This window comes from Drosophila pseudoobscura, chromosome 2 (genome assembly GCF_009870125.1).
Source record: "Drosophila pseudoobscura strain MV-25-SWS-2005 chromosome 2, UCI_Dpse_MV25, whole genome shotgun sequence".
NCBI lineage: Eukaryota > Metazoa > Arthropoda > Insecta > Diptera > Drosophilidae > Drosophila > Drosophila pseudoobscura.
Genome location: NC_046679.1, coordinates 8119758 through 8147468, shown reverse-complemented (window position 1 = coordinate 8147468; position 27711 = coordinate 8119758). Strand labels below are relative to the sequence as shown.

The following is a 27711-nucleotide window of genomic DNA, read 5'->3' as shown; positions in this document are numbered from 1 at the left end:
GGAGCAAACAATTTTCGGCACACATTTGTCCGGGTGGTAGATCTTGATCTGTACTACTGTACCCATAAAATGGCAAATCATAACGGCGACACAGAAGCGACTGGCACCTTTGACCTTCTGTGCGAAATGAGCCAAAAATGGCAGCCGGCCACGCTCTGGCAGTTTCACACTAATGCCCACAAAGCAAAACACCCACACGGATACGCCATACACCGCATCCACTCGCCCACGCACACACTTGCATGCACAAATATTTGCCCACGTTAATGACTCGCTTGATGGCCCCAGCATCAGCATCAGCCCCTGCCCGACTGAGACACGTCCAACAAAATTGTCGCTACCACAGCAGCCGTAATAAGATAGTCGGTCGTCTGGTTAGCCAACGGCAGCAGGAGCAACCGCATCCTCAGCAGCCACAGCCACAGTCTCAGCCGCAGCAGCAGCAGCCGAACCGAAGACTGGCAGGGTATTGTGGAAATTTTGCATAAAATTTACCTCATTCATTAAATACAAATTATGGCAGAGCATCTGCAGCCGGGCCTCGCTCCAGTAGAGAACGGACACCGATACGGATACGTAATTTTCTTTGTGGCTGTCGCCCTCCCGCTCATAATTATGCTAATGTAGACTGGCCACCGGCTGAAATGAGCAAATATAGACACAAATCAATGGCGATTGCACTCCTGTTGCTGTTTCTGTTGTCTTCGATACAGTACAGTCGTAGAAATCTATATCCACAAACCTACATCAATTATATGTAAGAGACTTTTGAATCCAATTCTTTCTAACCCAACAAACAATGGATACATAGTTTTGCGATTCAATTAGCTTTGTTTACTCCATTGAGCCATCCATATCAATGCCTCCGTCTTTCTATTCTATTCCCTTATGGCTTTCTCCCAGTGAAGCTGTGTGGTTAGTACTCGCCAAGAAGCATATACGGAGCTGAAGCTGAGACTGAGTCCTGCCGAGCTGACACGGACTGCTCGTCATTTAATTAAAAGTTGCATACAGCAGCAAATTGCCTCAATGCCGGAAATTGTTTAAGCGCCGACAGTGCCGAACAGACAAACAGGGATAAACAAATCGAGCGAAACTGAGTTTCAGGCTGCAAGCAACAGTTTACCCTGTCGCTCTATAAGCCACCCACCATCCCCAACACTCCCGCCCCAGCCCTAGCTCCAGGTCCAGCCCCAGCCCCGTGCCGTTCCAACGAAATGCCCTTAATCGCTATTTAAGCTTTGTGGCGCAACAATTGTTGAAGCGTAATTAATGCGATTTGGTTATGTATCCATCGATTGGCCCGCACATGTCGTGCCTGGTTGTGGCAGTGGATAGTGGATAGTGGGAGAAGCTTCAGCAGGAGCAGGAGCAGGAGCAGGATCTGTAGTCTGTCTGTCCTGGTCATTGTCGTTATTGCTGGCATGGGGACCATTAACTGCTTGGCTGGCTGGCCCTTCCGCTAAACTAATGCATAAGCATTCTGCGAGAAAATGTCTGTCATCATAGAGCTCTAAACCTTCTTTGTATGCTCCATTGTTACGCTGCACTTTATAGCGAGAAACTTGCAATTTGAATGGCTTTCGCTAATGGAGAAATATAAATAAATTAACACAAAACATTGGGTCTTTCGCCACATTGAACATAATTGCATAATTGATGCACAAATTGACTATTTGCATATGCCAGTTGTTTGAAGTTTTATTTGAACATTTTCCATGCTTTTGCAGCAATGATTGCAAACAAAACTGACAGGAATTGCATTTATTTCAAAGTTTAAAAATTAATTTTGTTTGCATACTGACAGGTTGCGTACCATCATTAAGAGCTGCTCTATTCTCGTGTGTATCAAAAGCAATCATAAAATTCTTCTGAACTGTATCGATCCAATGGGCAAAGAGTGCTCTTGCAGGTCTGGGCACTCCTGTGGCCTTAACCATCATCCAATTTCCATTGAAGCCACTCGTTTGGTAGACATTTTTTCGCCATAAAACTACTTTCTCGCTGACACTTTCCATAGATTAACATTTGAGTTTAGCATCGAAAAAAGGTATATTTTTTATGGAAAATAAGTTTACGAGTAAGATTAGTATTTCGTGTGTATATTTTATATTTCTTTGAACTGATCGTAGATTTTCAAGGGTATTTATTTATACCTTAGCGATAGACAAACAGTCAGCTAGCCTGCACATTTAATGAACTCTAGAATTAATTTAGAAATCATACGCTGTGTACAGACAGAGAGGCAGAACTTCTCTGTGACCTTTCTGTAGCTAATGGATGGCAGAATCTAATTAGGAAAACCACAATGTGTCCATTATCTAGTTAATTCTTAAAAATTCTGCGAATTAAATTAGCTTTCCAGTGTAGTGTCACATTCTACCGCTGCAAGTCCATGAATAAAATAATAGGCCTTAAAAACAATAAGAGCAATTGTCAACGACTTAACCAGCCACAGCCCTCTCGTACTCACGAGAACATATACTCATTTGGTTGCACTTTGACCTACTTCTGTTGCTGGTTTTGTTGCTGGTTTCACATTTAGTGGTGTCGGGCTTTTTCTTTTTATTTTAAATAAATCATACGACCCGTGTGCCACACACAAAAACCGCTTTACAAACACAGGGGCACACACACACACAAGACTGAGACATATGTATGCACATACGAGCACAGGACAAGAGGAGGATGTTCCCCCGACCTGCCTTGTCGTGATTTAGCGCATCGTCCTGGCCGCATGCAGTGGACTGTTCTGGGGTTTCCACATAGTCAGACTCGGGCTGCCTTTTTCCACTTACCCTTGATGGATCTTCGCCTTTGTGGCACAAAGGAGATTCTTTGTGCGGGTTTTGTGGATGTGTCATCATTAACATCCAGACAAGCCGGGCCGTGCCGTGCCGTGCCATGCCGTGCCGCACCGAGCCGCAGCTCAATCTGGATGTGGCCTGCACTTCTCAAATATTTATGCCTGTAATTTGTATGTGGATTGCCTTCGATTTGTTGTCGCACTAGATTTCCTTGGAGATGTTTTTCGGTCGGGCCAAGGCCCGTGTTTATGTACTTTAATTATTTAGTTGTGCATGCGAGTCATTGATGCATGCCCCGGCCTGTAAGTAGCCGCCCCAACACATGGAGTGTCCTGCTCCACACACTATTCCATCATCTAGAGACCTGTACTTTCGGTATTGAATGTGGTTGTGGTTTCGGTTACCGCCTCTAGTTGTCCTTTGGCATTTGCACCGCGCTGCGTTTCAGTGACAGAAAATCGATTTTCTAAACTTGAATTCACTCTATCCTTAGCAGCTATGGAGCTCCAAAAAAAGTAGCGCCCCACGAAATTAAATCATTTGGCATTTAGCAGGGGAATTATTTATAAGTTATTTTCTGTAATCAAAGGTTTTCAGATGGAACAAAGCCCGTAAATAGATTTATTTATTCATTAATTGGGTGTTCTATCCTTCAGGAGTGACTTATATTTAAGGCACTAATCGTAATTGATTTCTTTTATTATACTTTTTTTTATGGAAATATATTGGTTTTGTTTTATTCTATTTATTTGATTAGCATTTTCTTGTGTTTGTAGTGTGAATGGCAAATATTTTCGTAACTTAAGATTAAAATTAGTTGAGTTCCGACTATATTTAAGCTCTCATAAAGTTGAAATTTGTGAGAATTTTAGATGTACAGTAATTAAAGCAACACGTTTGACATTCAACTCGAAATTCTCTTAAATGACGGGAATAATTGCACCTGATGTGTCACCTTTTGCACAAACAAAGTGCACAAATGCCCTCCAGTTCTGTAGTTTCTGTAGAAAAATGTTTGCCGTCAAGTGAAAATAAGATTGTCTGAGAGACTTTAAGCAGCACTCTGAAAAGCAGCACCAGCTTGAGATTAGCCGAGAGAGGTCCCTTTTTAAGAATTTTACACTTCTTATATAGCTTATTTTTGTTTTAAATTTAATTAGTTTAAAGTCACTTTTTAGTGAATTTCAAGCTTTTTTTTGCACCATTTTTTAAACGAGAAAAGTTTCTAATGAGTAGAAATGAGAGTGCATATATTTTTCATATATTTTTCATGTATTGAACGATCAAACGTCTAAATACGAATTTTGATAACAATATTATGACAATATGCAAATATGCAAAATTCGAGGTCTACTAATAAGTCCATGTTCGTGTTATTTGTTCATAGGGTAATTGTCCTTGAAGCAAGGATTCCCACAGTGCATTTTCCCAGCCAAAGCCAATGGCTTGTTGTAGTCTTTATGGAAACTACATTTATTTACTAGAGGAACGACGGATTTCAAAAGGAACTTAGAAGTTTTCTAGCGCTAAGTAAGGCAATTATATTATCAATGCTGTCAAGAATAATCCTCTTGAAGTCATACAAATAATCCAGCAGTATTGGTAATTTTTCCATAGGTTCCCATTATAACCATTTTAGGTAAAAGTCATACCTTTTGAAGCCTTTAGAAGGTTGCACAGACCAAAATACATACATGCTTTGTTTCGAATAGTATACCCTTCTACTGCAACCACTCTCGAGGTGTGCACTTCAGGGTCTTCCAGGAAAACCGTGTTTAGTATTTCATATGAAGTTCATTCCGTTTGCATTTTGCTCTTTGTTTTCTATCAACTTTATTTAACTATTCCATTTTCTTCATGCTAAACAGGAAGTCCGCAGAACAGTTTCTCATCTAACTTCATCATTTCCAGAAATTTACATAATTTACACACGAGGAGGGAGCCGTAGGCCATTGCCAGACAAGCAGCGGTGGCTGGGAGTTGGGAGTCCGGGGGTCTCTTGAAGTCCCTCGGCAGCTTAGGGCAAACATAACTCAGAGTGTATGTTTTGAAAGCCTAAATGTTTGTCATACCAACCAGCAGGCCTACAAGGACTCTGAAGCCTGTCGTCTATGCGATTTCAAAAGGGCAGAGCCGAAAAACAAATGACTTCTCACTTGTCACACGGTTTGCTTGGCGGCTCCACCCCACAGCCCGTTGTCGTTGTCCTCGTGCCCGTCCCTAAGTAGTCAATATTGTGAGCCAGAGACAACCTTGTCGACAAGCGCTTGACACCAACAAGTTAGACACTTAATGTTCATACATACGTACTGAGAATGTAACAAGACATGATGTTCCATCTATACGCCTCCCCCTGCCCTCTGTTCTGTCTCTGGGTCCCCGTCCCCGTTCCCGTCTGCACGTGTATGTACTTTTGTAGTCACTCTTAACGCTTATTTTATAGTAATATATGCCCCTTGGAGCAGAGCTTAGGGTGCCACAGAGGAGATGGTGGTGGGGGTGGCCTACCGGACGAAGGCAAGCGCAGCGGAAATGCTCAGGTTTAGTACTCACTCTCAGGAGCTCATATCATATCTATCCATGTGTTTATATTCTATGGCCATTTTTTCGTCTATTCGCTTAAGCGACACTTTGACATTGATTGCGCTGCATGTGTGTGTGTGTGTGTGTGCTCCAATGAGCTACTTACTCAAGGTAGTACGAGTACTACAGTATCGCTTTAAAGTGTGTGCCATCTTCGTGTTGTTCACCCTGTTTGCTCTCGCTGTGGCCCTTAGCCTGTCTGTTGCATATTTATCGTGAATGTGTGTCTTGTCGTGTATCCTCCGGCGGGAGTCAACCCTCTGAGGGCAGAAGCGGCTGCCGGAAGTTGACTTTGACCTAGGATTGTCTACTGTTTGCTCGGATTGTCACCGTAACTGTGTGTTTGATGATGACAGGAAAGTGACAGGGGAAATGTTGATTCCGAGTATCTATCCATTTGTATTGCTTATGCATGGAAAACGCTTTATGCTCACATGTGCAATGTGCATTTTAATCCGGCCGGCATCCATCGGCATATCAAAACGCAAACAGTAGACATCTAGTTTTCACCTGGCAGGCGGTCTGGCCTTCCTGTGACGTTTTTGTCTCAATATTGATTGTTCTGGCGCCGAGTCAAATTCAATTACCAGGATCAAGCTACCGAGCTTCCGGTAGCTCCTTCGACCTCCTTTGTCTGTGTGTCCCTTCTCCATGAAGTTTTTCCGTATGGGAGCAGGCTAAAAATAGCCGTTGCCTGGCATCTGAGCGCATTCAGAGGCTGGCATTTCGACAGACAGACAGGCAGTCAGACACAGGGGTAGGATAAGAACTTTCCTACGTGCGTGTGTGGGAGGACAATACGTTTCAGGTCTTTTACGCATTACGTGTACGCAGCGCAGGCACATGATCATTAAAAATTCAGCAAGTGTAAATTAAAAAACAAAAAAAATAACGTCTACAAGCCTGCACGTACATATGTGTATCCTTTTCTTCTCGTTTTGTTTCTGATATTTTCAATAAGAGCACGTGCCCGGCTATAAGTGGGTGCGGATGAGCTACAGCCACAGTGGAACAAGAGAAATTTGATGCTCGAAATTTGTTGATGTAATAACAAAGAGTTATTGGTTAACTTGTTCACGGAAATATGCATAATGGTATAAAGGATTCCATGCCCCCCAGGTATCAGGCAAGTTTTACCACTAACTTTCCACGCAGTGTGCTCCGCACCGCTCCTCTCCGCTCTGGCTCGTCCTCGTGGCTGACGTAGCAGCGTCAAATGCTTAATTACATTTCCATCGCACGCAGCCAGGCTCTGGATATGCACACGCGATGACGTGCAGTGCCGTGCCGCATCCATCATGCAGGAGGCACCAGGATGCTCATCGACTAAGCAGCCAGCAGGGCGATTGATGCTGCTATCACATGTCCCTAGTCGCGTCTATCTGCCAGTCAGTCAGTCTACCAGTCAGTCAGTTAGTCGGCTGATATGAGTACACCCATGCACCATATCCTGGGCGTAACTTTATGACATTTTCAATTTTCAGTTTTTCATTTTGCACCTTCCCAGCTGGCTTTTGTGTGAGCCGGCGGAAGCCTTCCTTTCCGTTTGTATATTTGCATGTGTGTGTCTGTCAAGTCGATAAAACTGTTGGACTTTGCCTGTTCTGCCGCTACCTCTGCCCCAGCAATCAGCCAGCCCGCAACTATTGTCAGGACTCTCACAGGCCCGTCGGCTTTGTTCCTTTCTGGGGCGCCACAGTTAAACTGTCATTGTCATTTAAATGTCTTTTGACTGTTACTGTCGCCCACACATCGGACACATCCCACTCGGGGCCGAGCCATTCACACATATTAAATTGAACACGGAGAACAGTGGGTTTTGTTTGAGCGCCTCCGCACAAGGGGGGAGGGGGGCCGACTGCCTGTCCGCCAGGAACAGGTAACAGGTTGCTCTATGCGAGACAGCCACAGACGTTCAATGGCATTTTATTTATAGTTTCATAATTAAATCTTGTTGTGGCTGAACCACAATCAAATGAGCAAAAGAAAATAAAATCAAACGGAAAAATAAATGTAATTTTTTTATTAAACAAAAAATTAATTTTAACAAAGTAAATTGTCCTTCGAGCGTTTCTCCTACAAAACGTATAAATTGTTTTTATCTTCTTCTTTTCCCTGCATATTTAATTACATTTTATTCCATGCAACTTTCTGTGAAAACAAAAACTTTTAAATATGTATTGTCTTTCAGTCGATGAAAAAACAATGGCAGAAATACAATAGCGTGCTCGTTCACCCATGGACGGTTCAAAGAAAAATTGTACCACTGCAGTGCCTGTTGGAATCTGCTTTTCAAAAACTACACGACAGAGAACTCTATTATTTCACTTTCCTTGTACGATAAAAGTACCAAAATTAATCATTTCATGTACAAAATTTAGTTTATACCTAAAAGAGAAGTACACATATAAATTACCACAAAGGAATATACACATATATATAGCTACATATATTAGAAAAATATCAAAGAATTGCTAAAATAAAAAACCAAAAAAAAACCGAAAAGGTGTACAGTTCTTCGATTTTTAGTATCGTTTGATACAAAAAAAAAAAAACTAATCGTTTGGAGTCACTATAATAATATATACCTTTCACTCTATATATATTAAACTATATACCTAGTTTCTATATATCGAACTTCCATGTGCCTATGCTTCCATTGAGCGCTTTGCATAAATGGATTTTGGAGGCCAAGTGTTCAAAGAGCCAATTAGCATTCTGTTTATTTTGCTCAGGACATGTTTCCGCAAAAAAATAGATATGATTATTTGCTAACATTCGGCGTTTTCGGTTTTATTGTATATTCAAAAAGGTGCACATAAATTTCCAGTTCGATGTGACTCTAGCTCCAGACTCTGAGCAGACTCCGACTCTTTGCTCTTGATTATTTTGATTTATTTAACAACTAAAAGGCTGACTTTTCAGAACCCAAAAGCCAATAAGAACAATTCCACAGAAGTTTGAAATCACCTCCCTCTGTATATGCATTGGCAATCCCTGAGCAGTAAATTTTACAGTCGACTGATAGCCTTTGGCAATTCATTTCTGTTGAAAAACGTAATTAATTCATTGCCACATTTACAAGCCAACTGTCATACGAGTAGTGGTCGAGTAGATGATCAAATTAATGCGCTTTCAAGTTGGGTTAAAAGTTAAATTCATTTGCACAATTCCAGCAATTTAACGCCATCTCTCTCGCTCGCCGCCATCCTGCTGTGTTTGCCATTGTTAAACCAGCTTAATGGTTGCTCAAACATGGCCAACAGCCGCCACACTGTTTCCACCTTATCAAACACGAAGCCTGTGTACAGCCAAAGTTATATCTCGAATCTAAAGCAGGGAAATGTATCTTTGTTTGTGTTCAAACTCATTGCCATGGCAATTCAAACGCACCAACTCTGACTCCACCATAATGATATACGTATGATTGGGCTCCCCAGAGAGTGGGTCCCTTTGGTCGCCCCGTGGCCGCCTCTTTGTGTGTGTCATGGCAGCCGCATGACGACGTGTTCAATATTCAATTAATCATTTCGTGTATCTATGGCTTATGCTGGCCCGCATTGTGCTGCACTTTCAACCGCTGAAGCGGTAAAAAACTGGGTCACCCATCCCCCCAGGTCGTGGTCCTGGCCAGGACCTGATATAGCCCGAGATTTAAGACCATTGTAAATATGACGAAATTGGAAAGCATAAATCGTGTTCGAACTTCGAAGGGATGCTTTAAAGAGAGCCGCGGCAGAGTGCTGTTCGAGTGGCTTTGTTAAAAACTGGTGTAGACTACTCTTTTTTTCTCTTTCAATTAATGTGCAAATATTTTCCGTGTTTTGTGCTGGCTTCGAGGAATGATAACATACATAAATGTTTGCTTTTTTCATTTTCCACAAAATGGTGACGGTTAAACAGAAATGGACAAATATTTGAAAGCATCAGCCAAATTGAATTCATGAATTCCGCAGTTTTTTCATTTAAATTCACAGAATTGATGAACATTTTTTGTCACTTTTCGCAGTTGTGCATTCCTGTAGATGGACTAATCAATTAGGGTTTTTACCTAGGTTGCCATTTAATTCAATAACCGAATAGTTAACAACCAGTAAAATATCATTGAAAATGAGTTTATTGGCTTACAAAATACACTTTTTTATCCGCTGAAACCAATCTCCAAAGCTCTCGAGTTCTCTGAAACGAGTGTTTTGGGGACAAATGTCAAAATATTCTGTAGCTCACGAGAACAATTTTTCTGGACGGCCCATTGTTCGTGCAATGTTGAATATATCTTTATCCTCGTAATGCCCAAAGATGCCTCTACCTTAGGGCACAGCATTCATAATTTCTGGTAGAACAACCGTCTATGAACGACCCTCACGAGATTCGTTCTGCAGCCAAGGACGTACATTAATGAATTCGTTTTATCAGTTTTCAATTGGGCTTCATCATTAAAATTTGAGCTAAGTGATTGAAGCATTCTTGTCTTGAAAAGCAATCCACTTCGAAAATCGTAGAAAATCATGACATTTTTCGTTAATCGTTATAATAATATAAAACGAGGGCGTAGAAGAAACAATTCTAAGCATGATTTTGCCAAAAAATGACAAGCCTTTAAAATACTAAAAATTGTAAAGGATACGGATAAAAAGGCAGCCCTCGGATGTACATATGGCAATACATCATACATCTATATGGCGGGCTACTGGCATTAAGGGAAATATTATTGATTAAGTAAAGACCTCTTATAGAATTCCGGTAGTCTATTATGTAGCTGCATAAATAGGTTCCAAATGATATATCTATGATAAGCCAGCAAGAGAGTATAGAATTTCTTACCTTCTTTTTTGGAAAGTCCCTTTTATTTGTCGAAAAATTCCGGAATTGAATCTTTAGTATCTACTTATTGTACAAAATTATGATGCTTTGTTTTGTGTAATACTGCAAATACTTTCATAACTATACAAGTCCTTATCCATTATTAAAGCTTTAAAGCCTTAAAACTATTGTACTCCTGGTGTAGTTTCCAATTTAAACCTAAATAATTGTTGTATATTTTTAGCAGAACAAGATTTTATCAATCGTTGTTTAGAGCCAAAGCTATTTATTTATTTGCATATATTTGTGGCTATTTTCCAGGACGTTTAATTTGATTGGTATGCATTTCAATCTGACCGCAATTTCGAATAATAAAAAATAAAAATAGTAAACAAGAGCCTGAGAGAATGCAAATTAAAAGATAAATAGTTTTCCATCCTTGAATGGCCGCTGCCCTGAAAGTATGCAACTATTTTTTGGCTTACACATTTTATGCATTTTGAAAATGGTATTTTTAATTGGTCGAAGGATGAGTGGCCTCAGAATGAGATTTATTCAACTTCTTAGCTTTTCATGAAGATAGATGCATATATTTACCCCTTCTATTGCGAGTATTTGTGTTACTTATTGGAATTTCTTTTGCAGATATCGACTGGCTCACTGGCACCATGATGCGCATTTCGCTGGCAAAGCACAAAATTAAAATAAAATTTTAAAGCCACAAAGCTTCGGGCTGCAACCGGTCCGAGGATCAAGGACGCCGCAATAAAAGTCAACTGCGAATGAGTGTCGCCGCGGGGGACAAACGGGCAATTTAGTAACTTTTCCCCTTAATTTGCATAGGAACAAACGGCACAGAAACCACCTGCTGACGCTCTCACAGGTACAGATGCAGTTGCAGATACAAATACAGATATACACTCGCACACAGATACAGATAAAGATACGGATACGGATACTCACTCGCTGCGGAATTCAGAATTTATAATCCAGAATCGCATCGCAGTCATAGAAATCGGTGTAGCATGTCAAGTGGACGCAGCGCACGCCTACCGCCCACGCCCCCGCATACCACCAACAACAAGCACCGGGTGGCAGCCGCGGCCGCAGCAGCAGCAGCGGCAGCTGCCGCAGAGCCCAACAGCAACAGCATGATGCAGTACAGCAGTAGCCATGCCACAGCCCCCACCTCGGCGGCCACAGCTGCAACGGCCGCCATGGGCATAAGCATGGGCGGGGGCATGGGAGTGGGCAGTGGCATGGGCATGGGCATGGGCATGTCTGGTGGCATGGGCATGGGCATGGGTCTGGGCGGCAACATGTCCGGGGCCGTTCCGCCGTACAACCTTGGCTCCGGCATGGGCATGGGCATCTCCACCAGCACCGAGGCCAGCGTGGAGCGCATTCCCGTCGACACCATCGACGCCCTGGGACCCGAGCTGGCCGTGGCCACCACCCAGATGCTCGACAACCTCTCCGAGAACGAGCGCAAGATGATCATCGAGGTGCTCAACAGGGACGAGTCGGTGCGCCAGCGAGATGCCACCAGAATGATGTGAGTACACTTCCAAACTAAAGTATATTCTGGAGAGATGCTGGATGTGATGATATCGAGGGCTGAATTACAGCCCTCGGGCTCACATATTCCCCATGATTTTCTCGATTTCCTTTCTTAGTTTTAGTTTTAAAACTCGCACCAGAGCCGAGCTGCTTCATTGCACCTTTTGCCACTAACAAAGTCGGGTAATTTCTTGCCCTTAATCCAGTTATTTTCTTGCTGCTTAAGTTTTTTGGCAGCAGACAATGCCCTAGCACTTGCAGTCCCACTTGCAGTTGCAATTGCAGATGCTAATGCACTCAGAACAAGCATTTTATTGACTGCAAAAACTTTGTCATCGTCGAGTGGCATCCTGGTTGCTGGTTGCTAGTCCTGCGCACGTCTCGAGCATTCGAAAACCGCAATTTATGGCCCGACATTTGTGCAGAGCGATGCGATGTGGACTAGGGAGTGTTCTGCACTGAGAAAAAAGATAAATACACCCAAGAAATCGAGAACATATCTTGATTTTCATGTTTTCTTTTGCCTTAAAAATATTATTATTTCTGGAGGCTATCTTAGCCTCTTTCTATCCTATCAACTATTCTATCCTGCTACAAATAGTATTAAAAGTTGTTTAATTAATACTCTAACAAATTATAATTATAATACAAATTTGGTTCAATATTTTTGTAACTGTTGCATTCAAGATTTCCTCAGATTTTGCCTCAGTGCTGCTGCTGATTGGGATAACGGGATATGTGTGCCTGGGTCACGACTCACCTGGCGGCACTTGGGCGACAAATCACGCGCCCCTGGCAGCGGCACTCATCCAGTGGGGTGGGGGGGTCCCTCCCGCCAGTCCCTGGCAATGGTCCTTGCCGGCGGTATTCAATTGATATGCGCGCAAAATTGTTTTCATTTGGCAGCGTCTTTTTGTTCCAGTTGCCAGCGTCTCCTGTTGGGCTCCTGTGGGCTCTTGTGAACCCATTCGAGGGGATTTCTCCTTTTCTTGGGGCAACAATTTATCGGAGCTTGGGCCTGTGACCCTGGATGCTGTGTTGTTATTTTTCCTCTAGTTATATTTCCAGTGCCAGTTCCAGTGCTCAATGCGTCGTTAGCGGTGGCAAGAAGGTAGCCAGATCCGGGTTTTATGTTGCAATGGCATTCAAATAACTTGAAAGTGTTTTTATTGTCATGCCATCGCTGCCTCTGTCGCTGCCGCAGTCGCTGTGGCTGCTGCAGAATGGAAACCAATTTTATTGTCCTCCTTCTCCTTCTCCTTGTCGACAGCCCACTCCATGCTCGCACTCTGGCCTGACATTCGTCGACGTACACGCTTTCCCTTTTAGACAATTATTTTTTAGGCCTTGTGGCCCAGAGCTTTTGGGCCTCGAATCCGATCGATACGCAGCCATCGATTGGTTGAACTTTACTTTAAGCCATAAAGTACATACAAATTTCCTTTTTTTTTGAGCGGATATTATGTAGGTGGCCTCGAAATTCCTCGCACAAAACTACAGATTTTAAAGGTTTTATTTCCGCGAAAAGCCGCTGAAATTCAATGATGGATTGCCCTGGAATATATGCTATTTTTAAGAGGGTTTCCTGACGCCGAAAAATCAATGAAGGCCTGGAATTATAGCTGGTGCATAATTAATTAATTTTATGATGCCAGCCAGCACTTCTCGAAATGCAATCACAGGCGTGCACTTAAAATTTATGACGGGCATTAATGACTCGGGGCATGCGGCATGGGGCACGCGACACAACAGACCTATGGATACTTGCGAGTGGGTCGTAACTTGTCGCCAGTCCCAGCCCGGCTAAAATAATTTAATGATGGCTTTTTTGTGGCCGCCAGCGCAAATAATCTACACACATAAATCCTTAACGCCGGCAACAGAGTTCCTTTCCATGCCTTTCCGTTCCATTCCTTTCAAATCAATTTTCCTTGATTCCCATCCCATCCCTCCCCCCCCTTCTGTTGGTTGGCTGGACTCATTTACTCCTCTCGGGCGGCTCTGATTGCTTAATCATGTCGGCCACTGTTGTAACGGAAATAGCTAAATTGAAAAACGCCATTGGAGATTGGCAGTGGCAGGAGGCCAGGAAGGAAGTGCCCGCCGTCCAGCGGGTCACATGTGGCAGGTCTCCGTCACCGTCTCCGTCTCGGTCTCCCTGGCCACGCGTGGGTTGTCTGGGACATCGATCCAGCTGGGGCAACAATTGATGCTTTCATCGCCATTAAGTCCGCTAAGGCAACAATAAAGAGCCCTGCTTATGAAACCGATGAATGGAAATGCAAAGTGTCCCCTGCCGAGAACCCACATCGGCATTCAAGCATGCCCCTACACATTCAAGGCGTACTCGGCGTATCCACTGATTATGCAAATATTACCCAGCTGAGCTGTTCTCTGATAAAAGCTATTCCTTTATGTGGCCCCATCTCTGATTTTAGCACGCTTTTATTTGTAAGAATTATGCCTTGGCCCAAAAAAAGGGTGTTTCGAAATTTGGTTATATATATTTCATTGGTGATTTCTCTGTTTCTTTTCGAATAGAAATTTGATCTCTTTGATTGATAATTCAACTAAGAAAACGTGTTGTGAACTGAGTACAAACGTGGTCTGTCTTTTAAGTCCGTTCTCTTGGTTATTTTTAGTTCAACAGGTCACAATCGACACTTTCTTTTCAAGGTTTTGATTTTCTGGGACAAATCATGGTCTTTCATGGTCGCTTTTTATATCCTTTAACGATTAACAAAAAAATGTATCTTTGAAGAACATTTCTGTGGCATTATTTTCTACGATTTTCGAAGTGGATTACTTTTCGTTCAAATTTTGGAGGAGCCCATGCATTGCCACTGCGAAAAACTGGTAAAAATGGTCTTAGTATTTTCCTATTTAATACAAAATAATCTTAATAAATTGGGCAGTTAGAAAACTACTACATTCAGGTACTTCACTTCGCCTCTTTTGTGTTGTCTAAAGAATATTTTTTACCAGAAAACAATTGAGATTAAAGGCTTGGATTGCCAAGCTGCGTGTCCATACTTGATAATTGATTGAATAATGCTGGGAAAAGCTTTAATCATAAGCACGCTCTGTTTGTGTTCGAATAATCCGCATTAAATTGTCTGCCACCGATGGAAGAACTCACTTCTGCTGATGGGGAGTCGAGATGCCGCCAAAGTGGCCGCATCCACACCTGGCCCACGCCCACTACCCACAGAGGCAATTAATGTGCAAATCTCTAGCCAACTGTTTTCGACTGACTCGGGACTTGGGCTGACTGCTCGGCATCTGGGGATCTCGTCATATGTGTGTGCAACGCATTGCCACTGGAGCGATGGATGGCCTTCCAGCACTTTCTGGCCACTTTCTCTAGGACTCGACTCTCGACATTTGGCAAGCTTTCATTTCCCTTTGCTGCTGCATTTTGCCTGATAAGTTTCAGTCTTCAGCCCTGGCTGGGGATGCCGGAGCACAAAGATGCACAGTGAGTCGCAGAACATATAAATTTAATTTAAAACGATTTTTGCATTGCCTTGTAATATGATATTGTCGAGTTTGAACACATAAATTATGACATCCTTGAGCTGCAAATATTTGTTTTCATGGTAAATATATTCGTTGACAATATGCTTTCCAGGGCTTGTCGGCAGACATTCCCTACAATTTAGTATGCAATAAGCTGCTCAGACATTCCTTTTAAATTGCTTCAAGGACTCCATTTAAATTATGATTAACCACTGTGTTTCCAGTGGCATGGAAAACAAACTTGCTTCATTTCCGCCCACCCACGCAGGCTGGCAGACAGACGGGGACCCAGACACAGACACAAACACGTACTCACAGCGGCACGATTGGAAGGGGGGGGAGAAGTGTGTCCAGGGTGTGTACAATGTACATTCATCTAGTTAATATATATAGATAATGTTCATAATACTTGTTGAGTAAATGAAATCTAATGGAGCGCTCGTTCATCATTCGATGGCAGAGCGCAGAGAACTTAATTAAATGTTTTCCCAACAAATGTTTGCCGCATTCCCAGCGGTCGAAGCAGTCTTCAGTCATAATGGCAGAGCTGAAGATAAAGCAAAAGACAAAGATAGAGATAAAGCCAAGCCAAAAGATAAAGATAAAGCAGAAGCTGAGGCTGAGGGAAGATCTACAGCCGTGGGCCAACTACTTTTACTTGTTGCGTCGCAGTTGTTCTGGATTTGGTTGGCTTTCCCCGGGCCTTGTCGGGCCTTGTCGTTCTGCCCTGGCCTGGCCGGCACATTTCACTTGCTAATGTTGTTGATTACTTTTAATTATAATTTCGCTGCCAGGCTACGGCAATGGCTGCTCCTCTGGCTGGCCAACTTCCAAGTTCCATCTACCAACATCCACAGCCACTTCCCGGTTATGGCCATCAAAATGAACTGAAAACTTTTGCGCAGTCAGCCGTAACCACTGCAGGGCTTTCAAGAGACTCGTCTCGCCTCGTCTCTGTTGCCATGTGCCCCCCCCCCGAGCCCTCACCCCAAACACTTTTATTACACTGTCTTTATGTATTTTGTCATCATCCACTTTAATTGGCCGCTTAACGCCCACTCACCGCCTGGGATCGGCTCATTAGCCAACCCAGAAGGTTAGCCCGGGCCCCAGCTCGAGTCTGAGGTGTGACCCCATGGCCAGGTCCAGTGTCCTAGACGACCGTCTTTGATTTCACTTCGTTTAATATCACAGGATATCTCAGTGTTCTGGTCGCCGTGTTGAAGGGTTGAAGCACTTGCAGTTCGTCCCGCGGCAAGTCTAATTAATGCCACACACGACACAACATCAGCTGCCATTTTGTGGCCAATGTCCGGAATGTTAATCAACACAAACAAAGGCTTCGGGCGGGCCCTGGCAAATATTCCCAAAGTGCCGCCGCATTGCACACAATAATTAAATACAATTTAAAATGTTATTCAGCAATTATGAAATTTGTCAGCGCCGCATGTCACCCGACTGGGGCCATGGCATGGCATGTTCTACTCGTGTATCGTGTGGACCAGCTCGTTATAACTGCACTCCAAAACCCACCCACCGCCCAGGAGCTCTGTGAAAATGTTGGCGGCAAATTTTCCCATGCAAACGGAAGGAAAACGGAAAAATCATATGCTGTTGGCTAACAGATACTCTGCTAACTGGGAAAAATACTTTTTTGGTTATTACGAAAGTGTCGTTGAGGTGGCTAAAAGGCATAGAAATCTTTATATCTTTATATGTTATAAAAAATTCTTCATAAGTACAAAAAATATACAGATATCTCGGTGTAAGGTCCTTATTGTATTGGCCATATAATAAATCTATTGAAAAGCATTCTTTCTTGGAAAAATCGTCTTTATTTAGTCTTTATTTTGCCGAGCAAATAGATCAAGTAGAGCCGATTAAAACGTATCGAATAATTCTTGGTATTTTACTGACTGACCTCAATTTTATGTCGCTTCAGATTGAACCTGCATTATTCCCTCTTAGCTTCAGCTAATAGACCTCTAGAGTGAGGTCCCTGAGCAATTGCAAAGGCAATATACCCTCCGCTAGATCAAATTGCCCGTGGTCAGTGTATAAATACGCGCCTAATGCATCGGTTAGGGAACATTTTCTCTTTTCACGCGAAAAGCAGTCTGGTGCTGCCCCGTACCGTCCCAGAGCGACCAGAACAATGGCACTGCCACTGCCACTGCCACTGCCACTCGGCTTTCTCATACGTAATTGAACTGATAGCGGGCGACGCCGCCAGGCGCGCATTCTGGCTAATGATAATGGAGGAAGGGCGGAGCGGGCGCTTCAGGTAGCAGCTGACAAAGAGAGGAACCGGAGAGAGCCACCTCGGTCTCGGTCTCAGTCTAGGTCCGCTCTCTGGGCCGTCTTTCAACCTGTTGCTTTCAACCGTGCGGCGGGGCTGGCTGCTTCAACCGCTCGAATCTCGGCGATCGACTTCCAGACCCGACTTCAGTCAACGAAACCGTCTCGAGCCGAGCGAACGTCGCTGTTCCAGCTCGCATCCGAAAGATACAACAGCCAAACGGCTGAACGTGCGCCGGTGTTGGTGATACCACTCGTAGTCTCCGTGTGTGTGTGTGAGTGCGATGAGATTGCCGGTTTGAGATTTGTGTCTTTCTACCTGTGCCGCAGCAGTGTTCTTTTTTACTGCGGCTGATATAAGAATTACACACCCATACGAAAAGTATCTATCGAATGGTATGCAAAACAGCAGCGACTTCGAAGCAACGAACCCAAAAGCGAACCCCCCCTAAAAGAAAACGAATTGGATAATTTCTTTGCCAAACAACAGAGAATTTGGCATCAGATTGCCAGGCAACAGGCAACTTTAACGAACTTCTACGAACTTCAGATACAAAAGTATCTCAGAACCAAAGGTAAAGAAACATGCACGCTCTCTCCTCGCGAATATACTCGTAATTGCTGCTGGTTGCATCTCAGAACTTGCACAGAAGGAATTCGCAGTCGGGTTCAGATTATTTTAACGGTTTATAAATTTAATTAATACCCAGAACAGAAAAGGAGAGACAGAGAAAGAGAGAGAGAGAGTGAGAGAGAGGCAGAGCAGTGGAGTCAAAGAACAAAGAAGCAACGTCACCGCAAAGGTAAAAATTATACTTACAGTCTCCACATTCAGCTTCTCCCTCTCCCTCTTTCTGTCCCTATCCCTGTCTCTGTCTCTTGGAATGTCCCAATGTTTTCGTACATGTATCTGTTGGGTTGACTTACACACACAGCTCACGGCTGACGGCTCAGGGCTCAGGGCTCTTGGCTGTGTGCGATGCACCCACTCCTCCGCGAATGCGTGGAGCGTCTGTATCTGGCAGATACTTTCAGTCGGCTCATGTGCCTTGTCTTCTGCTTTTCCCCTGTATCCCCTTCTTGTTGAAATTTCTAAGGCTAAGCCCGGTTTAATTCTTATGCACGTCTAAACCTTCTTGATATGTGCCTTGTTGCCATCGTAGAAGATTCCAGTCCATTACCAGGGCCAACACGGCTTGATAGCGACTGAAGCTCGATTTGCAACGCGACTGTGACGATGAAAAAGTTACGAGCTAGCAGCCACATGACATGAGTAATACTGCCACACAAATGCCACAACAACGATAAATAGAAACAGTATCTGTTCGCTGGAGCAAAGTATCTTGTAGGTGTGAAATGATTTGAGGGCGTTTACCAGCAAAGTGCCAACAATTGCCGTCAATCGTGTCTGTCTGTCGATCTAGAGGGCACTCGAATGCCGTTTTCCCAAGGGGACTTGGACAAAAGGAAGCGTAAATCATAATTCAAGTTCATGTCAAGATACTTTCTCACGCTCTCAATGATGGGAAGATACAAGTGCATAAAATTGAAAGGGGAAATCTTCAGGAGAACATGTGCATAATATGGAATCATCAGATGTTTCCTGCGATTTTGAAGATTTTCTTTTCCAACAAAAAAAATGTATCTTTTCCAAATAAATCTCTCTCAGCTGAAATACTCTTAGCAAGCGCCAGATTGCGTTTAATTGGCCATTAAGCTGAAAATTCTTGACTTTCGACTTGACACTGATTCTTGACAAGGGAATGTACTTTGTATTATTTGTTAGTTTTGGAACACACACACACACACACATTCAGAAGAACCTTCCAACGTGCGCTCTTGCTGTTTTCTTTATGCGCGATAAGGCCGAAATGAGCTTACTTCTGGGCTCTTATCTGATGTGCTATAAAAATCAAACGAAACGAAAGAGACTTTGTGTTGGATTTATTTATGTGCTCAAGATCCAAATATTTGAGCATTATGTCATGTCTAGTCTGTCTCGCACGGACCGGGGAGGAGCCGAACAGTTTTGAGATAAGTTGTGGCACGCTCGGGTGCATTGACCATGTCTGATAGCAGCGGACTTTGAGTTCTGCACGACAGACTCATCCTCAGCACCATCCCCGTCCCCGTTTCAGGCTAAGGTAATTGGAGATTTTCTTTTGGCTTTGGGCCATGTCTTGCCACTCATTAATCATTCATAAATATTCATTCCTCCCCAGGCCCGCCCATCGCTCGAACATTTATCATTATCTTTTCAGCAGCTTCCTTAATTTCTGTCGTGTTTGCTTTTCTCGCCTGCCGATGCTGCCGCCGCTGCTGGTCTTTTTCTATTTCCGCTGGAAACACGGAATATGTATCTCTCAGAATGTTTTTCCTCTGTTCCGTGTGTTGGGGCAGTCGAATATGCATAGAAATGGCCTCTAATTAATGCACAAAACTGGTGACAGTTATTGGGTTTAATAACGATATTTTTCTTACTTCTCGCACGCGTTGAACGTGGCACTGTTGTACGAGTAGCTATTTGCATTTTTATGAAACGAAAACAGCTGCCACAACAACAAATAAGAGCTCTATCGAGAGATAGCTCTATTTGAGACATGACTGGGTTGGAGACTGGCTCTGGGCTTGGCTTTTGGCCAGAAATAGAGATACAGACAGAACGAACTGAACTGCTCGCGAAAACCTTAATCAAGTCAAATGCAAATCGGGTTAACTGTGATTTAACGAGACCCATCAAAACTGAACTCAAACTCTGATGATGATGAGATGCTGTTGACACTCGCAGAGTGATGAAAAGAAAGCGAATGGACCACAGGGAGTGGTCTGGCACTGGGAGAAAGGTTTATCCACTAATGCAGTTCTCTTTATGACAGTTGGATTTCGTTTTTACTCAGTTTCAATTCTTTTATACGACAATTGCCTAACGAGAATTGGCCACGATTTGTCCATTATTATTCGCCCGTTCCAATGGCGCAATTATCTCATAGACATGCCAGAATAATTATAGGCAAATTAACGCTGTGCCGTTTGGACACAGAGTCCCCCAAATTGGTCAAATCACATTAAGCTGGCCGCCAAACAGCAACAAAATAAAGAGTGAGACAACAGCCAGAATCTGGCCAGAATCAAGTCCGTCAATGGATGCCGGCGACTCTGTTTCACTCGTATTTTCGCGTGCCGTGTTTTCTGTGCCGTGCCTGACAAATTCAATGGCCAAAATGGCTGTGAAACATATTTGAGAATGTGACGGAAAAAATCTCTGTAAACAAGCGACGGCGGCAGAATGGGGCTGATTTAATCAACCTGAGATTCGTATAGATACATTTCGTACTCGTATTTATAAGTATTCGCACATCGATGAATCAGATGGCGGCCAACGGAAATGCAACTGAGAACTTTGTATCGGTTTCAAAAAGGCGTAATATCATTCTGGGCAGACTTTTGGCAGTCAGGGAGATAGGCATATCGCTATAGTCTTTATCGATTCCTATCCCTCTTGATTGTCCTTTTGTCCTGCTCAATAAATATTTCAGATACCGAATACCGTAAAGTGTGTTCAAAGCTTCGGCTTCGGTTTGTCTCCATATTTGCTTTTTGCCCATGTCGCAGAAATGGTAGCACTTTTTGGGGCAGTTCCAAAGTGGCCAAGAGTGTGAGCTGTTATTGTTGATGTTGGGGCTTTGGCGTGGCATCAGCTGCCTTGAAGTGCCTGTGCAATGTGTCGCTCGGGCGATTGAAATTCTTATTGAATGGCCCACACAGCTGTACGTCTGTCCGGCCAAGTGTGGTGTGGTTTATTTTCGTATCGTTTTGTTTTCCTACTGTACGCTGAAACGCCAACGGTCAGCGCTACTGGCCACTGGCTTCTGGCAGCCTCAAATGTAAGTCAGCAATAACAGCCATAACAATGGCCATAAGCTGACTAAAATTGAATTGTCTATCTCGGTTACGTGAGTGGATACAGCCCCAGATGAACAAGCTTAAGTTGCATTTAGCCATTTAATTATGGGCTGACTCACAGACTGACTTTGGAAGAGTACATTAGCTAAGTGGCTAGGCACAAGATTGAACTAATTTAGAGGTAATGGATCGGAAAAGAGCAGACTTTCTAGACTCAAGACTGATCAATGAACGCTTAAAAATGTAGGAAAGAAAGAGAGATTTTTTCTGACTCAGAACTAATAACAGTTGATATTTTATTTTGGGTTTATCTGAGAACTGAACTGGCAGAAATTTATGTTTATATTTACTTTATTTTATATACATTATTATCATCATTTATTTCTTATGACAAACCATGGGCTTCAGTGTCTACGACAGTTGCCTTTACTCTGATTGCATTTTACAAAAATAATTATTTATTTATAGCTTCGATTGGCTCTGAAAACCAGTTCGACTCACAGCGATAAAAGCAATAAAAAGCGAAACCAATATTTGCGTTCAACAAATCAGAGCCTAAGGGCCATAGCACATACAATATATACAGATACAGATGCAGATACAGATACTGTACTGTGAGGAGTATCTGCAGCGGCTACTGCTGATATCATCTTTGGATAATTGCACGCAATTTTCACTCGGCCTCGCCCACATGGATTGCCAGCTACTCGAAGATTGTCTTGACTGTGGGCTGCCTTTTCACGTGGGCTGGGGCTGAGTGTTCGCGTTTGTGTTTGAGTTTCTTTCAGCTGACATGAGCGACCGCTTACGGATTGGCTTCGGTACGAGTAGATGGTATTTTAGAGCCATGAAAGTAATTTTTATGAGCCTCTATTTCCTCGGTGTGGCATTAGTATGCAGGGGGATTGCATTTTCCGTGTCAAGCATATGCGTTCGCCTCCTCCTCCTCCTTTTCCCGGCCATATTAACGTCGCGACGTTGCATTTCCTTCTTGATTTTTCCAAGGCATTTCCATTTCCCCATTCCCAGCGAACAACAACCCACTTCTCGGGCCTTTTATTGCTTTGTTCTCTGTGCAGTGGCCCAGCTCTGACATTGTTCCCTTTTTTGGTCTACGACTGGGCCCGGACTCGGCCCAGAGTTGATTGCTGGGGCACGATTCCTCGTCGAGTGGCCAGCGAACCAGCGAGCCAGCGAACCAGAATCCGAATCAGAATCAGAGTCAGCTCAATTACTCAACTTTTGCAGATCTCGTTTCCAATTTCATTGCAGTGCAAACACATTTGCAGCCGCAGACAGACAGAAGACACACAGGTCTTGTTAATTCGGGAAACTCTCCTCAAGGTGCCCCCCAAAAAAAGTTGTGGCCCAAAAAGTTTCTTCACACAAGAAGCGGCTTTAACTGGAAACAGCAACTGAACTGAACTGAATGGAAGTGAAGTTGTGGCCAAATCCGAAGTTGCTGCTGGATGTGGATGTGGATGTCGAATGTCGGTGATTGGATGTCGAATCTCGGGGCAAAAGTTATTCGCAGAGAAAGTTTTTAGCAGCCCATCAAAAGCATAGTTGCCAAAAAGATACTTTGGCGAACATTCTGGCTCTGCTCTCTCCATGTACGGGCCCCTCGCACGGCCCTGCTGACATTATGAAATTAAAGCCGGACCCAGACCAGCCCTGATCCGGTATATGTGCTCGTACTTGTCCCAGGCAGTGGCTGGCCGGCTAATGAGTGCAGAAATTGAAAGTAAGAGTCCCCACACAGAGCACACGCGCCCCACACTTAAGTGCACTTCCACATCGGACACAAACGCAAACACAAACACAAACACAGACCCGGAGAGTATTATTGTAAACAAATTTTCCAACTGCAGCTGGGAAAAACCGGTCGACTCGACGGCCAGCTACTGGCCATGGCTCTGGCTCTTGGCTCTTGGCTCTGTCGCTGGCTCTTGGCTCTCGGCTCCGACTGTGCTTGAAAACCTGACCTGCTGCAAAGACTGGGTGAAGAATGGGTAAAAGTGAATTTCATTTGCCACAGAGCCAGCCCAGGCCGGGGACAGAGTGCCTCTCTTATGCTGCTGTTGCATGCCGCACCACAAAAAACCAGGAAAAAGCAGCAAAAATCAGCCAAGAGCAGTTCCTGCCCAGCAGACTGCCTCCATGTGCAGGGAGATTCATTTCTCACTGGAGTGCTGGGCAGAGTACTGAGTATAAGTAGATATACCTTCAAAGTGCACTGAGGAAAACTTATTTTGGGAATTTAAAAGAGTCTTACAAGAAATTTGAGAATTTTTAAAATTATCCCTTGTGCGGTTGAAAAGTTCTTAGAAGTAAAAACTTATGGTTTGAAGAACATGTTTTGGAGCTATTGGAGAAAATGCCTTATAGATTTTTAGGGAACTTTCTTCGAGTGTTCTTCCACCCGGATAGATGAAAACCCATCATTGAAATCGAAAATCGATCAGCCCCAAATTACGACCGAAGCTAAAAATCCTTCGTTTTCCAAATTTCTGCAGAATCGGCCTCCGTATCATGGCTAGCCATTAATGATGGAATAGAACATAGAGCATGGGAAACCCTAGGTTAAGGCCACAACAGAGAAATCTTTCCTCTTCGGTAATTTCAGATTCTTTCCGCTCTGCTATCTACAATCTGGCCCCAATAGAAAGCCCTGGCTGCAGCCCTGGCCTGAACTTGGTCAAACAGGCAACAAATGCACTCGAATGTGGGTCGTTTGGATTACCATATTTGAGGATGTGGACTGAGGGGCTGCCATTACATGACCTCCTCAACTGGGACTAACTGAATGCATCAAAGCAGCTGCGAAAGCCGAGGCATTTCCATTTGTACGGGCATGTGTTGGGTGCTATTCCAGTTCTCAGGTCGGACAATTATATACGAGTATTATTACAGGGCAGGGATTGCCTGGCAGGGTTCTAGGCCCAGTGAACCACCATCTGGGTATTTCATAAAAGCTACACTCTAGATTCGTTTGATTCTGGCTGCCATAAATTATGTACACTCGTAGTTATTCAACAGCTAACTGCTTGTTAAATGCTGCCCTGTCATCTTCATTATCATCGTTCTCATCAGCAACAGAAGCGGCATCATCTGCGTGGTCAGCATCGAGCCGATGGGGCTCATGGCGCTGCCAGTCCATCAGTCACTGTCCGTGGCAGAAACCCGCGGACTGTGGCAGCAGCAAGTACCCGCACTGCCTGGCGCTTTCTTCAGCTGCAGTTGTTGCCTGTCTATAGAGTGTTTTTTCTGCTGGACCAGACTTTTAGATAACCTTTCCATTTTATAACTGTCAACTGCGCAACGAATGCGATTTGGCTGCACAGAGCGGCGTTTCGTTTCATTTTTCCTCCAACAAACCATATATTTTCCTCCATTTTCCCGTCCGTCTCGAACGTATAATTACGCGCTGCATTTGAAATTGTACGCAATTTTCCCAAAAGTGTCAACGCATGTCGGGGCTTAAAAGTTTTCGAAAAATGTTAATTTGTTGTCGTTGCTAATGTTGCATTCACTTTTTCCCTGGCTGCAACAGCAGCAGCAGCAACAGCAGCTGCCATCGTACACGACGCGTCTGGCATTACATGATGCTCATTATTGCACATTACTTGTATGCCCAACATTTCACAGGGAGAGCCATGGAAAGTTGTGGTCCGTCCCTATGAGACAGCAGAAACGGCCAGAGCTGACCAGAGCATGGTCCATGGTCCATAGAAAGCATTGTTGGTTACCTTAATTGATTTAATAAGTATATCTGCCACTCGCACGGAAGTTCAACATTAAGCATTTAGCTAGGTCATCGTCAATTAATCGAAAAACATCGAAGATCCGTGTAGAGACTCTTGGAAGAGCAGAGCGCGGAGCGGGGGTTCAATAAACTTCAAGGAGGAGTTGTGCCATCGCAATCGAATTTAAACCGAATAAAAACCAGAGATTCAATAAACAGCTTTGTTCGTTTCCTTTCTTGGCCATCGCCACGCCTTTGGCCCATTGTTCGTCCAGAATATCCATTTTAAATTGAATCTATACAATGGAAAAGCGGGTCGATTGCATGCCACCGGAGCGAGGCTTCTCATATTCCGCCAGTCCGCAGCCACACGAAGGGAAATTTGACCTTCTCCTCGCACTCATCTCTGGTTGAGTTGCGTTCTACTCGACAAGCAGATTAGTTCAGAGGATTCTATTTTATTTATTTACTCGGACTTTGAGGCCATTTAAATCTGAAACTTTGCTGCAACCAATAAACAGCTGAAAAATGCCATCAGACTGTTCGATGGGGCAGCAGGAGCCAATCGAGGGGACAGCCTGGAAGAACTTTCAATTGAAAACTGCAACTGGCAGCAAAGACAAAGTTTCAAGTGAAATCTATTTGTACAAACATTTGCATATAATTTGCACGCCAAGAAATAAAAGTCACGGCTCAAGTTCAGGTTCACTCTGGGGCATAACTGGCTCTATATTCGAATGCGGAAAATCAATTTACCTTTCATGGAATTTTATTGAATCCTTGCGTTTGGCAGGCCATTAGGAAAATCGTTTGCCCGATAAAGCGCAAAGTTCAAAGGAAATAAGTTTGGAAATATGTAAATTCAAATATTTATGTGGAAAGTTATATATTTTCTTCTAGTCCATACTTCTTTCGACTTGTATTTATGCGCAGTTTAGAGTTTTCTTTACCCAGAAAAAACCAAGGAGATAAATGTTGGGCTCTTTCCAAGTGGAAATCTTCTTTAATCATAAGAAATCGTACTTGTGCCTCCATATCCAAGAGTGTCGGGATGAATTTTAATTAAATTGCGTTTATAAATAATGCCACTGCCAAATTGAGTTACATAATTGAGCGTGGCCGGGCCGTGGACTTGGAGAGAGGGCTAGACCTAAAGGCAGAATCAGAATCAGAATCAAAGAAAGAGCTGCCAAAGCAGAAAGGCAAACCAATTGGCCTATTCTGACGGGAGACTGCCAGTCAGGCAATCAGTCAAAACCAAACAGCGATACAAACATGCGATGGGAAAGGGATCGGGGCAGGGTAACATTTCATCGATATCAAAGCTTACACACTTAATCGAATTTAGCGACAATTTTACCGAGTTTCCATTAGCCGCTCGTAATGGATGATTTTCCAATTACCGGTTGCCCGGCCCGCTGCTGGCAAGGGACGAGGGATACACGGGGTACAACGCTGCGTATGCGTGATGGAAGTGGCAGTGACAGCAGCAGCAACAGCAGCAAAAGCGATGCCAATCGCACGCACATTCGTGAGCCACACACACGCTGGCCCTCTACAAAATGCAAATTGATGGGGCCACGGTCCACGGGGGGGGGCGGTACGGGACACGGGGCACTGTCGTTGTGGGTTTTGTTTCCTTGTGGCTTTTGGCCAAATTGCTCGCTTTCTTTGTGGGCCCCCGGCAATGAGGCTGTCGTCGCTGAACACACTTTGTCATTCCGAATGGCAAATAAAATTGATACACTTTCATTGCGGTCGCTCGTGTGGGCTGCCTATATGGATGGATGGATGGATGGGTGGATGGATGGGTGGCTGGTTGGATGTGAGTGGCTGTGGCTGCTTAGCTGCTTTGCGTTTTTCGTTTGCAGCACAATCAATTTTTAATGCTTAGCCGCATTTTTGAAGAGTGCTCGACGTTCACCGTTCAGCATTCAGCCTGTCAACTCGGATCACGAACCCAGGCCACGTTCCTCAATCCGATGTATCCACATGGGGCAACATGATGTGCCTGTTGCACAGAGTGGCCTTTGGCAGAGCGCCACATTCTCAGCTTCTGGCTTTGACACAAGCGGGTCAGGTCAGGTCAGGTCGAGTCACCTCCGTGGCGACGGGTTGACTTGTCGTCGGAATGTGCCTTGATTGGAGCAGCCGCAACAGGTGCCTTTTGCCCGACAGGCAGAATATAATTTACTGCTCAACAGGACTCTAATGAAGTACCAGTTGATTGAAAATCAAATTGTACCTTGCACTGCAGTCAATCAGTGCGGCCACCTTTCACACCATGCAACAGGCCAACTGCCAAATCAATTGGCTGTTTAAATATTTAAATTCCACTCTAGTTACAGGCGGCATTTACCAAAGGAACACCACCTCCAATGCATTATCTGGTGTGTGTTAAAATGTGTCAAAATAAACTGACAGAACGGCCCCCCACACGGCCGCCTGGCTGCACATAACTTTCCACTTAAATGCAGCTGTTGATTGACACAT

At 43.9% G+C, this 27711-nt stretch overlaps 1 protein-coding gene across 8 annotated transcripts in view; it reads left to right on the top strand.

Annotated features, from left to right (window-relative positions):
• Nucleotides 1-11203: 11203 nt before the first annotated feature.
• Nucleotides 11204-27711, top strand: part of btsz (bitesize) — a 51729-nt gene continuing 35221 nt past the window's right edge. For 7 of the 8 annotated variants that reach the window (XM_033376875.1, XM_033376878.1, XM_033376872.1 and 4 more), the window contains exon 1: nucleotides 11204-11748. In XM_033376875.1, coding sequence (XP_033232766.1) covers nucleotides 11219-11748 — 530 coding nt within the window. In that variant the 5' untranslated portion in view covers nucleotides 11204-11218. Of the gene's footprint in view, nucleotides 11749-17684; nucleotides 18145-27711 lie in introns of those variants that run through there. The other variant, XM_033376876.1, reaches the window with a different exon arrangement.